This window comes from Cherax quadricarinatus, unplaced genomic scaffold, assembly GCF_038502225.1.
Source record: "Cherax quadricarinatus isolate ZL_2023a unplaced genomic scaffold, ASM3850222v1 Contig257, whole genome shotgun sequence".
In the NCBI taxonomy this organism is placed as follows: domain Eukaryota; kingdom Metazoa; phylum Arthropoda; class Malacostraca; order Decapoda; family Parastacidae; genus Cherax; species Cherax quadricarinatus.
The window spans coordinates 30,542-55,875 of NW_027195283.1; the positions used below are offsets into that span (position 1 = coordinate 30,542).

Here is a 25,334-nt window from a genome sequence, read left to right on the forward strand (position 1 = left end):
CCCTACGTCATTAATTGGTTCCAAGGGCCATGACGTAATCCAGTTTTTGACGTAAACCAGATGTAATGCCTTAAAAATGGCCTAAATTATAGACAAACACTGTAAAACTAGTGTAAATAATTCACAAAAGAATATAACTACAGCCTCTCCTCACTTAGCCACATGTTCGTTTACTGACTACTCAGACTTATTAAGGCAGGCTCTCTGACCAGTATGCATACCTAAATAATGTATATTAGAGCTGATTTTTTCTATTCTGTTTAATACAATATACAGTACACTACTGTATAAACATTTAAAAATATACTAGAAATGTTGTAAATGGTGCAAAGGTGACATTAAAACAATATCAAAGATGGTTGACACAAACTCCACTATCATTATAGTATGCTTCTCATTTAGCAACAAATTTGTTTACCGACGTGGTCTTAGAAAACAGAACTCTGTTGTTAAGTAAGAAAAGGCTGTATTGTTAATCCTTAACCCTTTCAGGGTTTCCGACGTACTAGTACGGCTTACGCACCAGAGTTATTGACGTACCAGTATGCATAAATTCTAGCGCCTTCAAATCAAGTGGGAATTAGGTGGTAGGCCTAGATGTGAGAGAATGGGTCTGCGTGGTGAGTGTGCACGGTAGGAAAAAATTCTGGGACCCAGTGGCGCATTGTGGGAACACCATTTTAGTAGACCTTGTTCACCATGCCTCGCGGTAAGAAGCTCCTCACTCCTCAGCGAACTGGGACACACTTGTTCCCCAGTGACAGTTCTAATACAGATGGAAGTGCCAGTGAAGATGAGTTTCAAGGTTTTGATGATGTTGTGACCGAAACTAATGACCATAATACCGGTAATATTGAGGAAAACCTAGACGAGCCTCAGCCTTCCACCTCTGATGCTGGGCCGTCTTGTTCACATTCAGTTGTACCAGAACCAAAGAGGAAACTCCTATTTTCCCATATCCCGGACTCAGATGTCAGCAGTGTTGATGATAGTAATAGTGAATATGAACTCCAAGCTCTTGAAAACAGTTCCAGTAGCAATAGTGAAGTGGAATATTCTCCAGTGAAGCGTCAGTATATACGACGCTATATGCGCTCTGGTAGTGTGCCATATGCTATTCCAAGGGGAAGGAGTACATCTCGGAGTACATCCCGTGGTTGTACAACAGGAACAGATAGTGAAAATGAAGATAATAGTGTTGCAATTGGGATGGAAAATGTGCATGATGGTGGTAGTGGTGGTGCCGGCCGTGAGGCACCAGCAGTGGGCCATGCTGCCACCCACGCTGTCACCCATGCCGCTGCCTCAGCTGATCTACAACAAAGGCCACCATCCCCCACCCACCCACCCACCACACCAGTCTCCACAACCACAACCTCCACAACCACAAACTCCACAACCACAAACTCCACAACCACTTGTCAATATCCAGTACCCACCAGCAGACTGCACCTGGGATTGGCAGAAAGCTGCCAATTTTGTTCCAAATCCCCATCAGTTTGATGAAAGGCAAAGTGGAACACAGCTATCTTGTACACCTGGAAAAAATGCCAGTGAACTGGAATGTTTCGAGTTATTCTTTGATGGAGTTATTCTGATGGAAATTATTGTCAGGGAAAGCAACAGATACTTCGATTACACCATGGCAAACACAATACTTTCACCAAAATCACGTCTACACCAGTGGAAGGAGACAACTGTGGCTGAGATGTATCTTTTCTTTGCCACAATAATGCTTATGCCACATGTGTATAAGCACACTGTGAAATCATACTGGTCAACAGACCGCCTGATTGCAACCCCAGGTTTCAGTGATATAATGCGAGTGAATCGATTTGTGCTACTATTACGTATGCTTCACTTCTCAGACAAAGCCAGGCCTGACAGAAACGACAGGTTATATAAGATTAGGAATGTGTTTGTGTATCTGAAAGTGAAATTCAATATGTATTTTTATCCCTTCAGGAAGCTTGTTATTGATGAGTCTTTGATTCTGTTCAAAGGAAGACTCTCATTCAAGCAGTAGTGGACCCCCGCATACCGTTGGCATCACATAACGTTAAATCCGCATACCGATACATTTTATCGCTAAGATTTTGCCTCACATACTGCTAAAAAACCCGCTCAACGCTATTCGTCCGAGACGCGTCTAATGTGCGGCCTGAGCCAGCCTCACATGTTCCACCGGTGGCATTGTTTACCAGTCAGCCTCTGCGGTAACATCCAAGCATACAATCGGAACATTTAGTATTATTACAGTGTTTTTGGTGATTTTATCTGCAAAATAAGTGACCATGGGCCCCAAGAAAGCTTCTAGTGCCAACCCTACAGCAATAAGGGTGAGAATTACTATAGAGATGAAGAAAGAGATCATTGCTAAGTATGAAAGTGGAGTGCGTGTCTACGAGCTGGCCAGGTTGTATAGTAAACCCCAATCAACCATCGCTACTATTGTGTCCAAGAAAACGGCAATCAAGGAAGCTGTTCTTGCCAAAGGTTCAACTGTGTTTTCGAAACAGAGATCGCAAGCGATGTAAGATGTTGAGAGACTCTTATTGGTGTGGATAAATGAAAAACAGATAGCAGGAGATAGCATCTCTCAAGTGATCATAAGTGAAAAGGCTAGGAAGTTGCATGAGGATTTAATTAAAAAAATGCCTGCAACTAGTGATGATGTGAGTGAATTTAAGGCCAGCAAAGGTTGGTTTGAGAGATTTAAGAAGCATAGTGGCATACATAGTGTGATAAGGCATGGTGAGGCTGCCAGTTCGGACCACAAAGCAGCTGAAAAATATGTGCAGGAATTCAAGGAATTCAGTGAAGGACTGAAACCTGAACAAGTGTTTAATTGTGATGAAACACTCCTGTTTTGGAAGAAAATGCCAAGCAGGACCTACATTACTCAGGAGGAAAAGGCACTCCCAGGACATAAGCCTATGAAAGACAGGCTTACTCTGTTGATGTGTTCCAATGCTAGTGGTGATTGCAAAGTGAAGCCTTTATTAGTGTATCACTCAGAAACTCCCAGAGCGTTCAGGCAAAAGAATATCCTCAAGGCTAATTTGTGTGTGCTGTGGAGGGCAAACAGTAAGGCATGGGTCACTAGGGACTTTTTCTATGACTGGTTACACCAAGCATTTGCCCCCAATGTGAAAAATTACCTAACTGAAAAGAAATTAGACCTTAAGTGCCTCCTGGTGTTAGACAATGCCCCTGGTCATCCTACAGACGTGGCAGAGCGACTTTATGGGGACATGAGCTTCATTAAGGTGAAGTTTTTGCCTCCTAATACCACTCCTCTCCTGCAGCCCATGGACCAGCAGGTTATTGCAAACTTCAAAAATCTCTACACAAAAGCTCTGTTTGAAAGGTGCTTTGTAGTGACCTCAGAAACTCAATTGACTCTAAGAGAGTTTTGGAGAGAGCACTTTAATATCCTCAATTGTGTAAACCTTATAGGCAAGGCTTGGGAGGGAGTGACTAAGAGGACCTTGAACTCTGCTTGGAAGAAACTGTGGCCAGAATGTGTAGACCAAAGGGATTTTGAAGGGTTTGAGGCTAACCCTGGGAATCCTATGCCAGTTGAGGAATCCATTGTGGCATTGGGAAAGTCCTTGGGGTTGGAGGTTAGTGGGGATGATGTGGAAGAGTTGGTGGAGGAGGACAATGAAGAACTAACCACTGATGAGCTGCTAGATCATCTTCATCAGCATGAGGCCAGACCTGAGGAAACTGCTTTGGAGGAGGGGAGAGAGAAATTGAAGAAGAAGTTGCCTACTTCAAAGATTAAGGAAATGTGTGGAATGTGGCTTAAAGTGCAAACCTTTTTTGATGACAATCACCCTAACACAGCTATTGCAAGCCGTGCTGGTGACTATTACACTGACAATGTTGTGAACCACTTTAGGAAAGTCATAAAGGAACGGGAGGTACAGGCCTCTATGGACAGATATGTTGTGTGACAGAAGTCCAGTGACTCTGAAGCTGGTCCTAGTGGCATTAAAAGAAGAAGGGAAGTAACCCCGGAAAAGGACTTGACACCTCAAGTCTTAATGGAAGGGGATTCCCCTTCTAAACACTAAGACTCTCTCCTTCTCCCATCCCATCAATCATCACCAGATCTTCAATAAAGGTAAGTGGCATGTAACTGTGCATGTCTTTTTCAGTTTGTGTGTATTAAAATTAATATTTCATGTGGTAAAATTTTTTTTTTTCATACTTTGGGGTGTCTTGCATGGATTAATTTGATTTCCATTATTTCTTATGGGGAAAATTCATTCGCATAACGATAATTTCGCATAACAATGAGCTCTCAGGAACTTATTAATATCGTTATGCGGGGGTCCAATGTACATACCAAGCAAGAGGAAACACTTTGGTATAAAGTTGTTTGTGCTTTGTGATTGCTACAGTGGTCTTGTATTAGATATTATTGTGAACACTGGAAGTTATACATTGCAAAATACCAGGAAGTTATTGGGCATCTCTGGTGATGTGGTTAGAACAATGATAGAACCATACCTTGGTAAGGGGCATATATTATATGCTGATAACTGGTACACAAGCCCCTCACTCAGTGATTTTTTGCAAGTGAACATGACAGATGTGTGTGGCACAGTGCGTGCAAATCATAAACATATGCCTAGGTTTGACGCTGGCACTCGTAGAGGTGAGGTGCAGGAGTTTGCTGCCAATGACATCATGGCATTTCAGTGGCATGACAAACGAGATGTCACACTGTTGTCGTCAGTTCACCCTAACGAAATGGCAAACACTGGCAGGCAGCATAGAGAGAGCAATGAACCCATTCTAAAACCTGCAGCTATGATTGATTACACCTTCAATATGTGCTCAGTGGACAAATGTGACATGCAGATTGGGTTTGCCGATTGTGTTCGCAAGAGTTATAACTGGTACATAAAACTCTTTTTCCATCTTCTGGGCATTTCCATGCTCAATGCTTATACAGTGGAACCTCAAATTTCAAACGTATCACTTATCAAACTTTTCGAAAATCAAATGGCTTTTTCGAACCAACTTTGTCCCTATTATCGAACTTGCCCCTATTTTCGAACCGCCGAGTACCGGACCTGTCCGGCAGCCCACTCTGTCCGCGCCCCCGTGCAGGTGCTGTGAGCCAGCCTGGTTTTGTTGATGCTTGAGTGAAGACTAACTGCACTCTCATTCAAATATTTTACGATTATTTCATTGTGTTTAGTGCTTGTGGGACTGTGAAATAAGCTACCATGGGCCCAAATAAGCTTGCTAGTGGTACCCCGTGGCAAAAAAGTGAAAAACACCATAGATGTGAAGAAGGAAATAATACAGAAGTATGAGAGTGGTGTGAGACTTGTTGAGCTTGCCAGGATGTACAGAGGACTGTGGACAGTTATTTTGTGAGACAGAAACAGACAACTGTGGACAGTCATTTCGTGAGACAGAAACAGAGGACTGTGGACAGTTATTTTGTGAGACAGAAACAGACGACTGTAGACAGTTATTTAGTGAGACAGGGGTCCAGTGACTCTCAGCTGGTCCTAGTGGCATTAAAATACAGAGAAGGGAAGTAACCCCAGAAAGGGCTATGATACCTAAAGTCCTCATGGAGGGGAATTCAACTTCCAAACACTAACCCCAACTCCCTCCCTCCTCCTCCCTATCTTCCAGATGCCATCACCAATCTTTAATAAAGGTAGGTAAAAATTTTATTTTATATGTTTATTTAAATTTATTAATACATAATTGAACACTATACTAGTTGTGTGTATGTAAAACTATAATTAATCTCTATAAAATGTTTTTTTTTTTTGTGAATATTTTTGGGTTTCTGGAATGGATTAATTGTATTTCCATTATTTCTTATGGGAAATATTGCTTCACTTTTCAGCCTTTTCGAATTTAGAACTAGCTCCTGGAACGGATTAAGTTCAATATTTGAGGTTCCACTGTAATATGTATAAGATGAGGACCAGAAACAAACCACCATATGGCGAATTTTGTTTGTCTGTCATCAGACAAATAGTATTCAAGTATCAAGGAGCAACACCTGCAATAGAAAACAGCCCACTAAATTATCAACAACTACCTTCTCGTCTGAAGCATGGTGATCACTTCCTAATACAACTGCCTGCTACTGCTTTCAAGAAAAAGGCTCAAAAGAGGTGTTACATCTGTGCACATACAACAATGCAGAGACACTTGTTTTATGTGTGAGGAGTGTAAAACACCACTGTGCATGACACCATGTTTCAAAAAGTTCCACAGGCTGCAGAACTTCTAGAAACATTCCCTGTGACTGTATATGTGTACATAAAATATAGAAAAATAGTAATAAACAACATTTTATATCGTTTGTGTGTAAACAACTTTTATAAACAATATAGTGACAACAGTGTTTGTGCAGTTATTGTGTAGTAAATAAAGAGAAAAACTTACGAAATAGTGCTCATATTGGTCTCACAGGCCATAAAAGTTACTTGAAAAATAAATAAAAAAAAATAATAGAAAATACCGAAAAAACTAAATAAACTAAAACCGGGTGACCGGCAGTCGGCGATGTTGCCGTATGCCGGTCATTTCATGTCAACTTCACACCTCCATATCTCGGTAAGTATTGATGGTAAAAATTTTGTGTTTAGCCTATAAGATTAAAAAAAAAAAACTATCTTTTCATAAGAAAAAATTATTTCTTTTTTTTTTTTTTGAAAATTTTTTGACCCTGAGAACAAGTCTGGGAGAGGGCCTGTCGACCCTGAAAGGGCTAACTGACAAATCCATTCATTCCCTAGGCTTTCTTACTTTGTTTATCTCACTCCAAATTTTTTTCTTATTTTCATCAAAATTTCCTGACAGTGCCTCTCCCACTCTATCATCTGCTCTCCTTTTACACTCTCACCACTCTTTTCACCTCTCTTTTACTCTCCATATACTCTGTTCTTCTTACAACACTTCTGCTTTGTAAAAACCTCTCATAAGCTACCTTTTCTCATTTATCACACCCTTTACTTCATCATTCCACCATTCACTCCTCTTTCCTCCTGCACCCACCCTCCTATAGCCACAAACTTCTGCCTCACATTCTAATACTGCATTTTTAAAACTATTCCAACCCTCTTCAACCTCCCCACTACTCATACTTGCACTAGCCCACCTTTCTGCCAATAGTTGCTTATATCTCACCCTAACTTCTTCCTCCCTTAGTTTATACACTTTCACCTCTCTTACTTGTCGTTGCCATTTTCCTTTTGTCCCATCTACCTCTTACTCTAACTGTAGCTACAACTAAATAATGATCCAATATATCAGTTGCCCCTCTATAAACATGTACATCCTGAAGCCTACCCATCAACCTTTAATCCACCAATATATAATCTAACAAACTTTCATTACGTGCTACATCATACCTCGTATATTTATTTATCCTCTTTTTCATAAAATATGTATTACTTATTACCAAACCTCTTTCTACACATAGCTCAATTAAGAACTCCCCATTTTCATTTACCCCTGGCACCCCAAATTTACCTACTACTCCCTCCACAACATTTTTACCCACTTTAGCATTGAAATCCCCAGCCACATGTACTCTCACACTTGGTTCAAAACTCCCCACACACTCACTCAACATTTCCAAAAACCTCTCTCTCTCCTCTCCACCTCTCTCTTCTCCAGGTGCATATATGCTTACTATAACCCACTTTTTACGTCCAACCTTTATTTTACTCCACATAATCCTTGAATTAATACATTTATCCTCCCTCTTTTCCTGCCATAGCTTATCCTTCAACATTATTGCTGCTCCTTCTTTAGCTCTAACTCTATTTGAAACCCCTGACCTAATCCCATTTACTTCTCTCCACTGAAACTCTCCCACACCCTTCAGTTTTGTTTCACTTAAAGCCAGGACATCCAGCCTTTTCTCATTCATAACATCCATAATCATCTCTTTCTTATCATTCGCACAACATCCACACACATTCAGACATACCGCTTTGACAATTTTCTTCTTATTTTTAGTAATCTGTACAGGAAAAGGGGTTACTAGCCCATTGTTCCCGGCATTTTAGTTGACTTTTACAACATGAATGGCTTATGGAGGAAAGATTCTTATTCCACTTCCCCATGGATAAAAAAGGGAAAACTAATAAGAACAAGAACTATTAAGATAAAATCAAAGAAAACTCAGATCTTTCTTCTTTCTTTCAACGCACCGGCCGTATCCCACCGAGGCAGGGTGGCCCAAGAGGAAAAACAAAAGTTTCTCCTTTTACATTTAGTAATATATACAGGAGAAGAGGTTACTAGCCCCTTGCTCCCAGCATTTTAGTCACCTCTTACGACATGCATGGCTTATGGAGGAAGAATTCTGTTCCACTTCCCCATGGATAAAAAAGGGAAAAGTAATAAGAACAAGAACTATTAAGATAAAATCAAAGAAAACTCAGATAAGTGTGTATAAATCAACATGTACATGTATGTGTAGTATGACCTAAGTGTAAGTAGAAGCAGCAAGACATACCTGTAATCTTGCATATTTATGAGACAGACAAAAGACACCAGCAAACCTTCCATCATGTAAAACAATTACAGGCTCTCGTTTTACACTCACTTGGCAGGACGGTAGTACCTCCCTGGGTGGTTGCTGTCTACCAATCTACCAGTGATGTCTGCTTTCCGGCAGTAGCCTGGAACCTAACCTGCTGTATAAGTGGGGCCCTATTGTAATAACTTTATGTACTTTAATATTTAAACAATAATTACAAGAGACACTTACAATTAAAAACATATGACTTAAAAAATTAAGGAAATGCAATGTAAAACAAACTCACCCAGCAATATAAGCAAAATAATCTTGCATATCATTCCTCCTGCCACAAGATGATATTTCGGTGTAGCTGTGATTGAGGATCATCTGAAGACGGAGAACATAGTCATTCTTTTGCTCAGTTAATTTAATGAATACATATACATGTATTTATTTAAAAAATATCGTAAAAATTTTCTGAAAATTTAAATAAATGCAAGTTTATATATTTATTATTTCATCTTATTTAAAATTCTGGTAGAGAATAAATAATACATATGTAACATGCAGACAACATTATTTTTTGGGATGCATATGTGAGAAGATAGGCCAGAATAATACTAACAGAAAAGAAAGAGTATGAAATGAAGTTAATTACTGCATGATGTGAACAGTGATAACAGGAGAAATTCAGTCAAGAAACTATAAGCATTTATGTGACACTTATGCATCATCATCCACAAGAATATAATAAAGGCGTTTCTAAGTGTACAATGTCAAGAAAATATAGTGCATACAAACTGACCCTCAGTTCATTCCTTATCCCAAACAGTAATTTTTAATTCCTTGACACTGCAAGAGCTTTCTTAGAAAAAGACCATATTATTGCATGCATAACTAACTGAAATAGTGATTAAATGAATGGAGACACGGTGAGCATAATGTTAATTTTTACTGCATTTTAGAAAAATAATGAAACTAATACCTTTTTGTTGGTTCTTAGCAGGGTCTGAACACCAATTTCCCCTGTTATTAATAAGACGCCTACAGGTTGTCTGTTTTGATTGGAGACTGCAGTAACAGCATGTTCAATCTGTGACACATCACCAGAGCCACCCACAGACACACTACCCAAGTATTGCACTGTTTGGCCCCTAAAGTGATAAAATATAAAATTAAACACTATCAGTTATTAAGAATAGGAAAATAAGGGTATTTATGCAGTTTTACTTAATTTACAGAGTATAAATTCAAAAGCTCTGTAGATATATAGGTAGATCACAGAACAGTGAAGCCCTACCATTGCTGCAAGATAAATCACAGAACCCATGTTTTCCTGATAAGGCAATCCACTATGATCCCACAGAAAACAAGACTAGGGCTAAGCCCTGATTTAAACATCAAAACATAGGTAAGAATACTTTCAGACTGCACAGTAATGCACAAATGTTATGGTTACACAGGTTTATTTAATTTATTTCATACACAATATACATAATAAACCCTCAATATAATGAACCTCGATTTACTGGACTGCAGAAATATGGAACAAAATCCACCAGTAAAAGGACACAAATACAACTAATGTGACATTTTATTGTTTCAACGTTTCGCTCTCCAGGAGCTTTATCAAGCCAGCTTGATAAAGCTCCTGAAGAGCGAAATGTTTCCACAATAAAATGTCACATTAGTTGTATTTGTGTCCTTTTACTTAAGATACTGTCGGTAATTCTACCAATATTAATCCAAAATCCATCTGGTTAACTGATTTGGAAACAACAGACAAAGTCCAGTGGTTACAGAATTGTCCATTATTGTTACAATCATGGCAAAACAATCTAATCTATCTACCACAATCGCCATTACTGACTATCTGTTTCCACATTAGTCCATTAAATCAAGGATATACTTTGTACATACTGAATATTATTTGCATACAAGCCACCCAGAGTCAAACAGGCTGGTATCAGCCAGTCATTTGTGGGGAAATATGTTGCACTGATTGAACACACTTGCACAATGAAGGTTTGACGTAATTTTCCAATGATATTTAACAAACAAATGCTAATTACAAATATGATATTTAATCAGAATTTTCTTCTTCAAACAATTCTAACTGTAAATGTGACATTTAACCCCTAAACGGTCCAAATGTATATGTACGTTCTCTCACTCAGTGCCCTGAATATTTTGAAAAATAAAAAAAATAGGTTTTTTTTTCATTGAAATAAAGAGAAAATTTTTCTAAGTGTTATAGAATTAAAATAAAAAAAAATAAGGGTCAGCACTTAGTGAGATATAAGGCTGCAAAGTTGGCACTTAATGCTCACCTGACGGTAACATCGAGTCCTGCCGCTTGCAGAAGTGTTGCCGATATACCATTTTTTCTCATTTTTATACATATTTATATAATTTTTACGTTCTGATAATTACAATTTTGTAGTTCTTGTCATTTCATAACCAATCTTTGTTCTGACACTAATACATGTATTAGGTACTGAAATTGTACTCAAACTGTCACAAACACATTGAAAGGTGGACATTTACACCTGCCTTGGTCATTTACTATTGTCTAGGAATATATACAAAGTATTTATAGGTCTCAACAATGTTTTGGATACACGGGAGTACAGAAGAAGAAGAAGGAAGGAAGAAGGAAGGAGGAGGAAGGAGGAGGAAGAAAGAAGAAGAAGGAAGAAGTTCCCTTGAAGCAATGTGTAAGACAAGTGTCAGTGACAAGCATCCGGGAGGGCAGTGATAAGATGAGATAAGGGATGACATTTGATAGGCACCAGCGAGGGTGCAGAGATGAGATAGTGCAGAGATAAGATGAGATAAGGGATGACATTTGATGGGTGCCAGCAGGGTGCAGAGATAAAGGGTGACATTTGATGAGCACGTATCTCTATATCCGATTATCTGTCTCTCTGTCTTGTCTCTCTGTCTGCTTGTCTCTTTCCATCTCTCTGCTTGCCTCTCTCTCTGTCTCAGAGAGAGCCACTGTGAACCAACAAGTATTCTTATGCATTATATCTACAAGCACAGTATAGCACTTCGGATTTTTTAGGTTATCCTAGGTAATTTACACTATGTATAATTGTGTTTGTGTGTACCTGTGAGACAGATAAAAAGAGAGAGACAGATAGACAGAGACAGAAAGAGATACAGACAGAGATAGAGAGAGACAGATAGACATACCCTAAACTTGGGGTTAAAATCACTTTCTTCTTAAAAGGGAGTATTAATATGACGTTACATCAGTGAATCCTTGGTGTTTGCCGCACTGTTTGCTCTAGCTGGCGCTCAATTTAATTGGCGCTCCCACAAGGTACTAAGTGGTCCCAGATTTTTTTAATGTGATGCACACCGAGTGTTAAGACCCATTCTATGGTGACCAGGCATCTCAGGCCAATCATGCCAAATTTGGAGGCAGGAAAAATAAAACGTATAGATATGTTTGGGGCGCTAGCGGTAAGAATGTATATATATGTTTGGACCGTTTAGGGGTTAATCGGGATTTTCTTTTCCATATTTGATTTGTTTTTTCCAGTGTATTTATTACAAATAGATTTAGTACATGGGTAAAAAATTACAGATTTTGGCAACAATAGAATTGGTGTCTGACACACACTTTACATATGCCCTTAACTTCCTCACTGCACCTCGCAATTTCTCTTATTTGGTGCCCTTAGCAGTTATTATTGCCACATTCTCAGTTCTCTCTATAGCTATCTTTGATGACGGAGAGGAAGAAATCTTCACTGGTGTTTGCTGGCATCTGCACAACCACAAGAGAGAGTCAGCAGTGCATTACTTGGTGTGATGGGCGATGTACTACCATTCAATAAATACACTTTCCAACACCACAGAAATAGCATTTTTACCTCATCATTGCATATAACAAAGTTGATGTTGTTAATATTTTCCTAGTGTAGTACAGCCATAATAACTGATAACAGTATTAACAAATGACATCCTGTTTAAAAAGAATTTGTTTTCTTAAGTTTCTTTATATCTCACTGACAGTAATGTTACACTTCCACAGGATAGTTATTTATTGCATTCCTTCGTATTCTTAAACCTTTTTTCTAATATTTTTTTAATTTCCTTGTAAATACCTTGCACTTCACAAATATTGGAAACAAAGCAATAAGGTAGTAGGCTGGTACACAGGAACCACCAAGGAAGGTACGTACTAACGTCCTACCAAATGAGTGTGAAACATAAACCTGTAATTGTTTTGCATGATGGTAGGATTGCTGGTCTCTTTTTCTGTCTCATAAACATGCAAGGTTGCAGGTATGTCTTGTTACTTCTACTTACACTTAGGTCACACTACACATGCATGTACAAGCATATACAGTGGACCCTCGACCAGTGATGGCATCGATTAACGATAAATTTGACTAGCGATACATTTTATCGCAAAAATTTTCCCTCGATTAGCGCTAAAAAACTCGACCAACACTATTCGTTCCGTCTGAGACGCGTCCACTTCTGGCCAGTGTTTACAAGCCAGCCAGCCACCGCGGTCGCTTCCAAATATACAATCGGAACATTTCATATTATCACAGCCTTTTTAGTGATTGCACCTGCAAAATAAGTCACCATGGGCCCCAAGAAAGCTTCTAGTGCCAACCCTACAGCAATAAGGGTGAGAATTACTATGGATATGAAGAAAGAGATCATTGCTAAGTATGAAAGTGGAGTGCGTGTCTCCGAGCTGGCCAGGCTGTACACAAAACCCCAATCAACCATCGCTACTATTGTGGCCAAGAAAATGGCAATCAAGGAAGCTGTTCTTGCCAAAGGTGGAACTATGTTTTCGAAACTGAGATCGCAAGTGATAGAAGATGTTGAGAGACTGTTATTGGTATGGATACACGAAAAACAGATAGCAGGAGATAGCATCTCTCAAGCGATCATATGTGAAAAGGCTAGGAAGTTGCATGACGATTTAATTAGAAAAATGCCAGCAACTAGTGGTGATGTGAGCGAATTTAAGGCCAGCAATGGTTGGTTTGAGAGATTTAAGAATCGTAGTGGCATACATAGTGTGATAAGGCATGGTGAGGCTGCCAGTTTGGACCAAAAAGCAGCTGAAAAATATGTGCAGGAATTCAAGGAGTACATAGACAGTGAAGGACTGAAACCTGAACAAGTGTTTAATGGTGACACTGACAATGTTGTGAAACGCTTTAGATATGTCATAAAGGAATGGGAGGTACAGGCCTCTATGGGCAGATATGTTGTGTGACAGAGGTCCAGTGACTCTCAAGCTGGTCCTAGTGGCATTAAAAGAAGAAGGGAAGTAACCCCGAAAAAGGACTTGCCACCTCAAGTCCTAATGGAAGGGGATTCCCCTTCTAAACACTAAGACCATCAACACACTCCCCTCTTCCCATCCCATCAATCATCACCAGATCTTCAATAAAGGTAAGTGTCATATAACTGTGCATGTCTTCTTCAGTTTGTGTGTATTAAAATTAATATTTCATGAGTTAAAATTTTTTTTTTCAATACATGTACTTTTGGGTGTCTTGCACGGATTAATTTGATTTCCATTATTTCTTATGGGGAAAATTAACTTGACTAACAATTATTTTGACTAACGATGAGCTCTCAGGAACGGATTAATAGCGTTAGTCGAGGGTCCACTGTATATACTAACCCCTCTGGGTTTTCTTATATTTTCTTCCTAGTTCTTGTTCTTGTTTATTTCTGCTTATCTCCATGGGGAAGTGGAACAGAATTGCTCCCGGCTAAATGCTGGGAACAATGGGCTAGTAACCCTTTCTCCTGTATAAATTACTAAAAATAAGGAAAAGAAAAACTTTATAAAATTGGGATGTTCGAATGTGCGTGGATGTAGTGCAGATGATAAGAAAGAGATGATTGCTAATGTTATGAATGAAAAGAATGATGGACGTCCTAGCCCTAAACAAAACAAAGCTGAAGGGGATAGGCGAGTTTCAGTAGGGAGAAATAAATCAGATTAAATCAGGAGTATCTGAAAGAGTTAGAGCTAAGGAAGGGGAAGCAATAATGTTGAAAGATCAGTTATGGAGAGAGAAGAGGGAATATAAATGTATAAATTCAAGGATTATGTGGATTAAAATAAGGGTTGGATGTGAAAAGCATTTCATAATAAGTGTATGCACCTGGAGAAGAGAGGAGTGTAGAGGAGAGAGAGAGAGATTTTAGGAGATGTTAAACAAGTGTGCAGGAACTTTTGAGCCAAGTGAGAGAGGAATTGTGGTAGGGGACCTAAATGCTAAAGTAGGAGAAGTGTTTAGAGAGGGTGTGGTAGGTAAGTTTGGGGTGCCAGGTGTAAATGATAATAGGGAACATTTGATTGAACTTTGTACAGAAAGGAGTTTGGTTATAAGTAACACATATTTTATGAAAAGAGGATAAATAAGTATACAAGATATGATGTAGGGCAAAATGACAGTACTTAGTTTGCTGGACTATGTATTGGTAGATAAGACTGTTGGGTAGACTTCAAGATGTACATGTTTATAGAGGGGCCACAGATATATCAGATCACTTTTTAGTTGTAGCTACAGTGAGAGTAAAAGGTAGTTGGGATACAAGGAGAATGGAAACGGGAAGTAAGATATAAGTGAAGATTCATAAACTAAAGGAGGAGGCAGTTAGGGTAAGATATAAACAACTGTTGGAGAATAGATGGGCTAATGAGAGTAGAGGTAATGGAGTAGAAGGTATAAGGGGTAAGTTTAAGAATATAGTGTTAGTGTTCATCAGAAGTTTGTGGTTATAGGAAAGTGGGTGTGGGAAGGAAGAAGAGCGATTGGTGGAATGATGATGTAAAGAGAGTAGTAAGTGAGAAAAAGTTAGCATATGAGAGGTTTTTACAAAGTAGAAGTGATGTAAGGAGGGAGGAGTATATGAAAATAAAGAGAGAGGTTAAGAGATGGTGAAACAATGTAAAAAGAGAGCAAATGAGAGGGTGGGTGAGATGTTATCAACAAATTTTGTTGAAAATAAGAAAAAGTTTTGGAGTGAGATTAATAAGTTGAGAAAGTCTAGGGAAAGAATGGATTTGTTAGTTAAAAATTGGAGAGGGAGTTATTAAATGAAGAGTTAGAGGTATCGGGAAGATGGAGGGAATATTTGAGGAACTGTTAATTGTTGATGAAGACAGGGAAGCTGTGATTTTGTGTATAGGGCAAGGAGGAATAACATCTTATAGGAGTGAGGAAGAACCAGTTGTAATTGTGGGGGAAATGCATGGGATAGTGGGTACAATGAAAGGGGGTAAAGCAGCTTAGATTGATGGTGGGGATATAGTTTTGGAATGGTTACTGCTTTTATTTAATAAATGTATGGAAGAGGGTAAGATACCTAGGGATTGGCAGAGAACATGCACAGTTCCCTTGTATAAAGGCAAAGGGGACAAAGGAGAGTGTAAAAATTATAGAGGAATAAGTCTGTTGAGCATACCTGGTAAAGTGAATGGTAGAGTTATTATCAAAAGAATTCAGAGTAAGATGGAGAGCAGGATAGCAGATGAACAAGGAGGCTTTAGGAAGGGTAGACAGTGTGTAGACCAAGTATTTGCAGTGAAACAAATAGGTGAACAGTATTTACATAAGGGTAAAGAGGTATTTGTGGCATTTATGGGTTTGGAAAAGGCATATGATAGGTTGGATAGGGGGGCAATGTGGCAGATGATGCAAATGTATGGAACAGGAGGTAGGTTATTGAAAGCAGTGAAAAGTTTTTACGAGGTTAGCGAGGCTCAGGTTAGAGTATGTAGACAAGAGGGAGATTATTTCTCAGTAGAAGTAGGCCTTAGACAGGGATGTGTGATGTCACCATGGTTGTTCAATACATTTATAGATGGACTTGTAAGAGAAGTGAATGCTCGGGTGGTGGTAAGAGGTGTGGGGTTAAAAGTTAAAGAATCTAACACAAAGTGGGAGTTGTCACAATTGCTCTTTGCAATTCTGAAGAGAAGTTGCAGAGGGTGGTTGATGAGTTTGGTAGGGCATGTAAACAAAGGAAATTAAAAGTGAATATAGGAAAGAGTACGGTGATGAGGATAACAAAAAAATGAGGTAACAGAAGACTGGATATCAGATTAGAGGGAGAAAGTATGGAGGTGAATGTGTTCAGATATCTGGGAGTAGATGTGTCAGCAGATGAGTCTATGAAGGATGAGGTAAATCATAGAATTAACAAGGGGAAAAAGGTGAGTGGTACACTGAAGAGTGTGTGGAGACAAAGAACTTTATCCATGAAAGCAAAGAAGGGAATGTATGAGAGTACTGTTATACTAACACTCTTGTATGGGTGTGAGGCATGGGTTATGAATGTTGCAACAAGGAGAAGGCTGGAGGTAGTGGAGATGTCATGTTTGAGAGCAATGTGTGGTGTGAATATAATGCAGAGAATCTGTAGTTTGGAGTTTAGGAGGTGTGGAATTACCAAAACTTTTATCCAGAGGGCTGAGGAGGGGGTTGAGATGGTTTGGACATGTAGAGAGGGTGGAATGAAACAGAATGACTTCGAGAATGTATAAATCTGTAGTGGAGGGAAGGCGGGGTAAGGGTCAGTCTAGGAAAGTCTGGAGGGAGAAGGGTAAAGGTGGTTTTGTGTGCGAGGGGCTTGGAGTTCCAGCAAGCATGCATGAGCGTATTAGATAGGAGCGAATGGAAACAAATGGTTTATAGGACTTGATGTGCTGTTGGAGTGTAAGCAAGGTAACATTTATGAAGGAATTGTTAATGTTACAGTTTTATAACTGTAGTATAAGCATGCCTCTGGCAAGACAGTGATGGAGTAAGTGATTATGAAAGTTTTTCTTTTTTGGGCCACCCTGCCTAGGTGGGAGACGGCCTGTGTATTATTATTAATTTATTTATTAACACACTGGCCGATTCCCACCAAGGCAGGGTGGCCCGAAAAAGAAAAACTTTCACCATCATTCACTCCATTATTGTCTTGCCAGAAGGGTGCTTTACACTACAGTTTTTAAACTGCAACATTAACACCCCTCCTTTGGTGTATTAACCCCTTGACTGTCGCAACCCCCAATCCTGAGGTGTCTCCTGGTGTCGCAAAACATCAAAAAAAAAAAAAAATTATTTTTCTTATGAAATTATAGAGAATCTTTTCCCGATTGTAATGACACTAAAAAAACGAAATTTGATGGAAAACTGACGGAATTATGCTCTCGCGAAGTTAGCGACCCCGGCGATATTGACAAATCGGCGATTTCGCCCACTTTGAGCCCTATTTTCGGCTAATTCCTTTGTGCCAGTCGACCAAAGTCATAGCTATTTCTTTAGAACTTAATTTTTTCTATCGATTGAGTACAAGAAACTGCCCATTTACCGATTTCAACTACCCAATAATGTGGTCAGAAATTTGCAACTTGGCCAATTTCACGAAAATTAAAAAATATAACAATGTCAAAATAAGGTCCAGAATGAACAATGCAGGCATTCCTGGCTGTAAAATAACATTTTCTTTGTTCATCAGTCATGTCTCCAGGCCCCTCTGACATTACTCTTCCTTTCTATTTTTAATTTTTATTCAAACAAAAAATAGAAGACTTACTATTATGCAGACTACTGCAATACTGTAATAATTGTATAAATAACATCAACCCATTCATGACATATTAGAATGGCTAGTTGGACATTTATTGGACAATGACATCATTTGTGTACTTTTGAACATCGGTAAAAATCAAACATTTCCCCTACTTTGAGCTCCATTTCCAGGTTCTTTTTATAGTAAAATCAATCAAAGTCACCTCTATTTCTATAATATGTCTTCCATTCTATCAAATGAGACCAAGAAAACGAGAATACAACCATAAATACTATACGAAAATAGACCACAAATTCGGCATTTTAATTAAAAAAACGGTCGGAGTTTTTTTTTCCTCATTATGCACTGCGTGCTCCAGGATTTTTTTTATATGGTGCACACTGACCACACAGACCCATTCTCTCACATGTGGGCCTACCAGCTTTCTCCTGCTTGATTTGAAGCCGCTAGAATTTATGAGTATATATACGTCAAACATGGTACCTCGTAAGACGTATATATACGACCGCGACAGTCAAAGTGTTAATAACATAAAAAAAAAAGCAATAACGATATTTTTTAACGTAATTGGCTGTCTCCCACCGAGGTAAATTAACCCAAAATAGAGGAAACGCATTCACTGTCATTCACTCAATTGCTATCTTGCAAGAACTGTGCTGACATCACAGTTCCAATGATTATATTAAAAATTAAGTGTATTTACTGCAATATAAAATAAATTCCTAATTTATGTCATGACAGACCTGACTTCATAGAGGAAAATTTCAATGAAAATAAGAATAAGAAAACCACAGTAAACCCTCAATTTACAAGACACTGCAAATACAGGACAAAATTCACTATGTCAACTGATTCAACAACAATCAACAAAGTCCAGTATCAGTTATTGTTATGATCATGGGAATACAATCTCATCTCTATCCCTCAAAATCAACATTAACAATCACCTGCTTTTCCTTATTAGTCAGTTAACTCAAAGGTTTATTGATCCCCAAAAGTTACACAATAATATGTTTAAATGATTACATTAAGCCTACTGTATATTAATAAATAATGAAGAGAAATGCTTGAAAAAATTATTGTTATTATCTCACCCGAGTTGGGTATTAATTAGGGATGTCTCCTGGTTCTCCGCCAGAGCAACTTCTCGAAATTGTTCCTGAAGACTTTCCACATCAAGGTGGAGTCGTTGAAGCAGAGGCACTACCCCAGGATACACACAACCATTATCATAGTGACCCTGTATAATCATAAAGAAAAACAGCTGAACATACGAGCTTCCATAAGTAAAAGAAATGAATGTTAGGGTGATGAGAGATGTGGGATTAAAATATAATGATCTGATACAAAAATGGGAATTGTCACAATTGCTTTTTGACAATGACATAGTTCTTTTGTAAGATTCTGTAAAGATTTGTAAAGGTTGGTAGACAAATTTGGGAGGATATGTTGGAGGCAGTGGAGATGTCCTGTCTAAGGGCAATGTGTGGTGTAAATATTATGCAGAAAATTCGAAGTGTGGAAATTAGGAGAAGGTGTGGAGTTAATAAAAGCATTAGTCAGAGGGCAGAAGAGGGGTTGTTGAGGTGGTTTGGTCATTTAGAGAGAATGGATCAAAGTAGAATGACATGGAAAGCATATAAATCTATAGGGGAAGGAAAGAGGGGTAGGGGTCGTCCTCGAAAGGGTTGGAAAGAGGGGGTAAAGGAGGTTTTGTGGGCGAGGGGCTTGGACTTCCAGCAAGCGTGCATGAGCGTGTTAGATAGGAGTGAATGGAGACGAATGATACTTGGGACCTGACGATCTGTTGGAGTGTGAGCAGGGTAATATTTAGTGAAGGGATTCAGGGAAACCGGTTATTTTCATATAGTCGGACTTGAGTCCTGGAAATGGGAAGTACAATGCCTGCACTTTAAAGGAGGGGTTTGGGATATTGGCAGTTTGGAGGGATATGTTGTGTATCTTTATATGTATATGCTTCTAAACTGTTGTATTCTGAGCACCTCTGCAAAAGCAGTGATAATGTGTGCGTGTGGTGAAAGTGTTGAATGATGATGAAAGTATTTTCTTTTTGGGGATTTTCTTTCTTTTTTGGGTCACCCTGCCTCGGTGGGAGACGACCGACTTGTTGAAAAAAAAAAGGTAAAATGAAGGAAATTATAAGTAAATATAGAAAATAGCAAAGTGATGAGAGTAAAAAGGATAGCCAATGAAAGACTGGATATTAGATTGGAGGGAGTATGGAGGAAGTAGATGTATTTAGATATTTGGATGTAGACATGGCAGATGGGTTTATGAAAAATGAGATGAACCATGGAATAGATGAGGGGAAAACAGTTGGTAGTGTGATGAGGCATACATGGAAAGAAAGAAAGTTTTACCTATAGAAGCAAAAAGAAGAATGTACCAGAGTTTAGTGATACCAACAGTCTTATACAGGTGTGAAACATGGACTTTGAATGTTGTAGTGAGGCTGGAGGGAGTCGAGATGGAATGTACCAGAGCAACGTGTGGTGTGAATTTTATGCAGAGAATTCTGAGCACAGATGGTGTGGGGTCACCAAGGGTATAATTCAGAGGGCTGAGGTGGGGTTGAGGTGGTCTGGGTATTAAGAGAGGATGAACAGGAATAAGATGACAAAGAGGGTGTATAAATCTAAGGTGGTGCAAAGGAGAGGTAGGGTTGTCCCAGGAACATTTGGAAGGAATGATACAGAAGGTTTTGAGTGCTAGGGGCTTGAGCATCCAGCAGCCTTGCGTGAGCATGTTAATTCAGAGTGTGAGCAAGGCAACATTTACGAAAAAGTTCAGCGAAATAAGTTAAGTGGACTTGAGTCCAGCAGGTGGGAAGGGCAGTGCCTGACTTCTGAGGGAGGGGTGGAGATGTTTCAGTTGGAGAGCTATCTGAACTGTGATGCTGGTACACTTCTGGTAAGACAATGCTTGAATGAATAAGGTTAAATGCTTTTTTTTCTGGGGGGGATGGCCATCTTAAATTAGTGGGAGACAGCTGATGAGGCTAAACCAAAAATTAGAAGCTCCACAAGCTAGTATGTATGTACCATACTGTATGTGCTGTACTTTTTAAGTCATTCTTCTCAACTCAGCTTATACAGCATGCACCATTTTGCCAAACAAGCCTAGCAAAAATTTATTTCTGCAATGATTCAGAAATAAATCAGCCTTAACAGCTCCAAGTTAACTTATTTCATTATGTCGATTATCACTAACTCACTAAATTTAGTCTTACCTTTGACAGAGTGAATAGGATTAATCTATATTACATTTAGTTAATGTAGGTCATGTTTATTTTGGTGCAAAATTAAAAACTTTCCCCATCACATTAATTCATGTAAATATATAATGATGTACAGTAGACCGTTATTTAACACGGTAGTTACGTTCCTGAAAACTCCGTGTTAGATAAAACCATGTTAGATGAACTGAAGAACTTACGGGAAAAATAGGGTTACGTTCCTGAGAGCCCCCAAAAAAGCCAAACAACTTTTTTTAGGCCTCCACATTTTATAAAAATAAAAGTGAATATGTAACTGTAGTTCATTGTTGTGATGTATTATGTTTTTTTACTGCTTAAGACTACAAATGTAACAGAAATAACAGTATTTCTTACCTTAAATTGTGGGTGCTGGTGTTTGTGGATGATTGTGAGGAGAGTGGAGAGTTATGCTGTAGCCCTACTGGGCTGAGGTGGATGGTAGAGGTTCTGGTACTGAAGTTGATGGTTGTACTGGGGTGTCTAACTTTAAGTCATTCAGTCAGTCAAGCCATTCAGTAAGTCAGTCAAGCCATTCAGTAAGTCAGTCAAGTCATTCAGTAAGTCAGTCAAGTCATTCAGTAAGTCAATCAAGTCATTCAGTAAGTCAGGTCATTCAGTAAGTCAGACAAGTTGTTCAGTCAGTCAAGTCATTCAGTATGTCATTAAGTCAGTCAAGTCATTCAGTAAGTCAGTCAAGTCATTCAGTAAGTCTCAAGTCATTCAGTAAGTCAGTCAAGTCGTTCAGTAAGTCAGTCAAGTCATTCAGTAAGTCAGTCAAGTCGTTCAATAAGTCAATCAAGTCATTCAGTAAGTCGGTCAAGTCGTTCAGTAATTCAAGTCATTCAGAAAGTCAGTCAAGCCATTCAGTAAGTCAGTCAAGTCATTCAGTGACTCAGTCAAGTCATTCAGTAAGTCTCAAGTCATTTAGTAATCAATAAGTCAGTCACGTCATTCAGTAAGTCAGTCAAGTCGTTCAGTAAGTCAAGTCATTCAGAAAGTCAGTCAATTCATTCAGTAAGTCAGTCAAGTCATTCAGTGACTCAGTCAAGTCATTCAGTAAGTCTCAAGTCATTCAGTAAGTCAGTCAAGTCATTCAGTATATCAGTCAAGTCATTCAGTAAGTCAGTCAGGTCATTCAGTAAGTCTCAAATCATTCGGTAAGTCAGTCAAGTTGTTCAGTAAGTCAAGTCATTCAGTAAGTCAGTCAAGTCATTCAGTAAGTCAGTCAAATCATTCAGTATATCAGTCAAGTCATTCAATAAGTCAGTCAGGTCATTCAGTAAGTCTCAAGTCATTCAGTAAGTCAGTCAAGTCATTCAGTAAGTCAGTCAAGTCATTCAGAAAGTCAGTCAATTCATTCAGTAAGTCAGTCAAGTCATTCAGTGACTCAGTCAAGTCATTCAGTAAGTCTCAAGTCATTCAGTAAGTCAGTCAAGTCATTCAGTAAGTCAGTCAAATCATTCAGTATATCAGTCAAGTCATTCAGTAAGTCAGTCAGGTCATTCAGTAAGTCTCAAGTCATTCGGTAAGTCAGTCAAGTTGTTCAGTAAGTCAAGTCATTCAGTAAGTCAGTCAAGTCATTCAGTAAGTCAGTCAAATCATTCAGTATATCAGTCAAGTCATTCAGTAAGTCAGTCAGGTCATTCAGTAAGTCTCAAGTCATTCAGTAAGTCAGTCAAGTCATTCAGTAAGTCAGTCAAGTCATTCAGTAAGTCAGTCAAGTCATTCAGTAAGTCAATCAAGTCATTCAGTAAGTCAGGTCATTCAGTAAGTCAGACAAGTCGTTCAGTCAGTCAAGTCATTCAGTATGTCATTAAGTCAGTCAAGTCATTCAGTAAGTCAGTCAAGTCATTCAGTAAGTCTCAAGTCATTCAGTAAGTCAGTCAAGTCATTCAGTAAGTCAGTCAAGTCATTCAGTAAGTCAGTCAAGTCATTCAGTAAGTCAGACAAGTCGTTCAATAAGTCAGTCAAGTCATTCAGTAAGTCGGTCAAGTCGTTCAGTAAACGTCAAGTCATTCAGAAAGTCAGTCAAGCCATTCAGTAAGTCAGTCAAGTCATTCAGTAAGTCTCAAGTCATTTAGTAATCAATAAGTCAGTCAAGTCATTCAGTAAGTCGGTCAAGTCGTTCAGTAAGTCAAGTCATTCAGAAAGTCAGTCAAGCCATTCAGTAGGTCAGTCAAGCCATTCAGTAAGTCAGTCAAGTCATTCAGTGACTCAGTCAACTCATTCAGTAAGTCAGTCAAGTCATGTAGTAAGTCAGTCAAGTCTTTCAGTAAGTCAATCAAGTCATTCAGTAAGTCAGTCAAGTCATTCAGTAAGTCAGTCAAGTCGTTCAGTAAGTCAGTCAAGTCATTCAGTAAGTCAGTCAAGTCATTCAGTAAGTCAGTCAAGTCATTCAGTAAGTCAGTCAAGTCAGTCAGTCAGTCAGTCATTCAGTAAGTCAGCCAGTCACACAAACTTATGTTTACCTCTTTTTTATGTGTACAAAGTAACACTTCATTATGGCCACAGGATGTCTTGTCTAATATCTTTGTTTCCTTCGTTAATTCTAAGACTTAAATGCTTACACCTTTTCTTGCCACTTTGAGCAACACTGGTATGCCTACTGGGTGTCATGATTGCTTGGCAGATACAAAATACAGTGGACCCCCGCCTTACAATGGCATTGTGTTATGTTAAATCCGCCATATGATACATTTGAACGCAAAAATTTTGCCTTGCCTCATGCTAAAAAACTCGCCTCGCGATTCATCCGGGACACGTACCAAGCGTGGCTTCAGTGCCAGTGTTTACAAGCCAGCCAGTGCGGTCACATCTATGCATACATTCGGTACATTTCATATTATCCCAGTGTTTTTAGTGCTTGTAACTGCAAAATAAGTCACCATGGACCCCAAGAAAGCTACTAGTGCCATTCCTGTGGTAAAAAGGGCGAGAATTATTATGGAATTGAAAAAAGAGATTAAGGAATTGTGTGCAAAGTGGGTTGAACTGCAAACCTTTACGGATGAAAATCACCCTGACACAGCTACTGCAAGCCTTGTTGGTAACCTGTACAATGACAATGTTATGGCCCATTTTAGGAAAATCTTAACCCTTTGACTGTTTCAGGCCCCTCTCTGAAACTGTCATTCTATGTCGCTCAATTTTTGAAAAAAAAAAAATTATTTTTTCTTATGAAATGATAAAGAATCTTTTCCCGATGGTAATGACACCAAAAGTTCGAAATTTGGTCGAAAACTCGTGGAATTATGCTCCCGCGAAGTTAGCGGTCTCGGCGACATATGCGTATCGGCGATTTCGCCGACTGAGCCCAATTTTCAGCCAATTCCATTGTTCCAGTTGACCAAACTCATAGCTATTTCTTTAGAACTCCATTTTATCTATCAGCTGAGTACAAGAAACCTCCCATTTACTAATTTGGACTACCCAATATGGTGGTCAGAAATTGGCAATTTGGCCAATTTCACACAAAATAAAAAAGATGCCAATTTCAAAATAGGGTCCAGAATAAACAAGGTAGACATTCGTGGCACTAAAATAACATATGCTCTGTTCATTAGTCACATCTCTAGGCCCCTCTTATATTATTATTGCTTTCTATTTTGATTTTTTATTCATACAAAAAAATACAAAATTTACTGTTATGCAGACGACTGCATTATTGTAAAAATGGTATAAATAATATCAGTGCACTAGTGAATGAATATTAGACTCCCCAGTTGACGTGTATTGGACGTGTGGTGTGATTTATTTACTCCTGAACATTGGTAAAAATCGAACATTTCCGCTACTTTGAGCTCAGTTTCAAGGTCGTTTTCATCGTAAAAGTAATGAAAATCATCTCTATTTCTGTAATATGTTTTCCATTTTATCACCTAAGACCATGAAAACGCGAATACAACGATAAATACTATACGAAAATACACCTCAAAGTCGGCGTTTTAT

At 38.8% G+C, this 25,334-nt stretch overlaps 1 protein-coding gene across 1 annotated transcript in view; it reads right to left on the minus strand.

Annotated features, from left to right (window-relative positions):
- LOC128686639 (uncharacterized) overlaps positions 1-25,334 on the minus strand; it is a gene marked incomplete at its 5' end in the record, with an annotated part of 89,171 nt that overhangs the window by 20,617 nt on the left and 43,220 nt on the right. Inside the window, 3 exons of the mRNA XM_070080265.1 lie at positions 8,829-8,911; positions 9,510-9,678; positions 19,204-19,349. Of these exons, the coding sequence (XP_069936366.1) occupies positions 8,829-8,911; positions 9,510-9,678; positions 19,204-19,349 (398 nt within the window). The remainder of the gene's footprint in view (positions 1-8,828; positions 8,912-9,509; positions 9,679-19,203; positions 19,350-25,334) is intronic.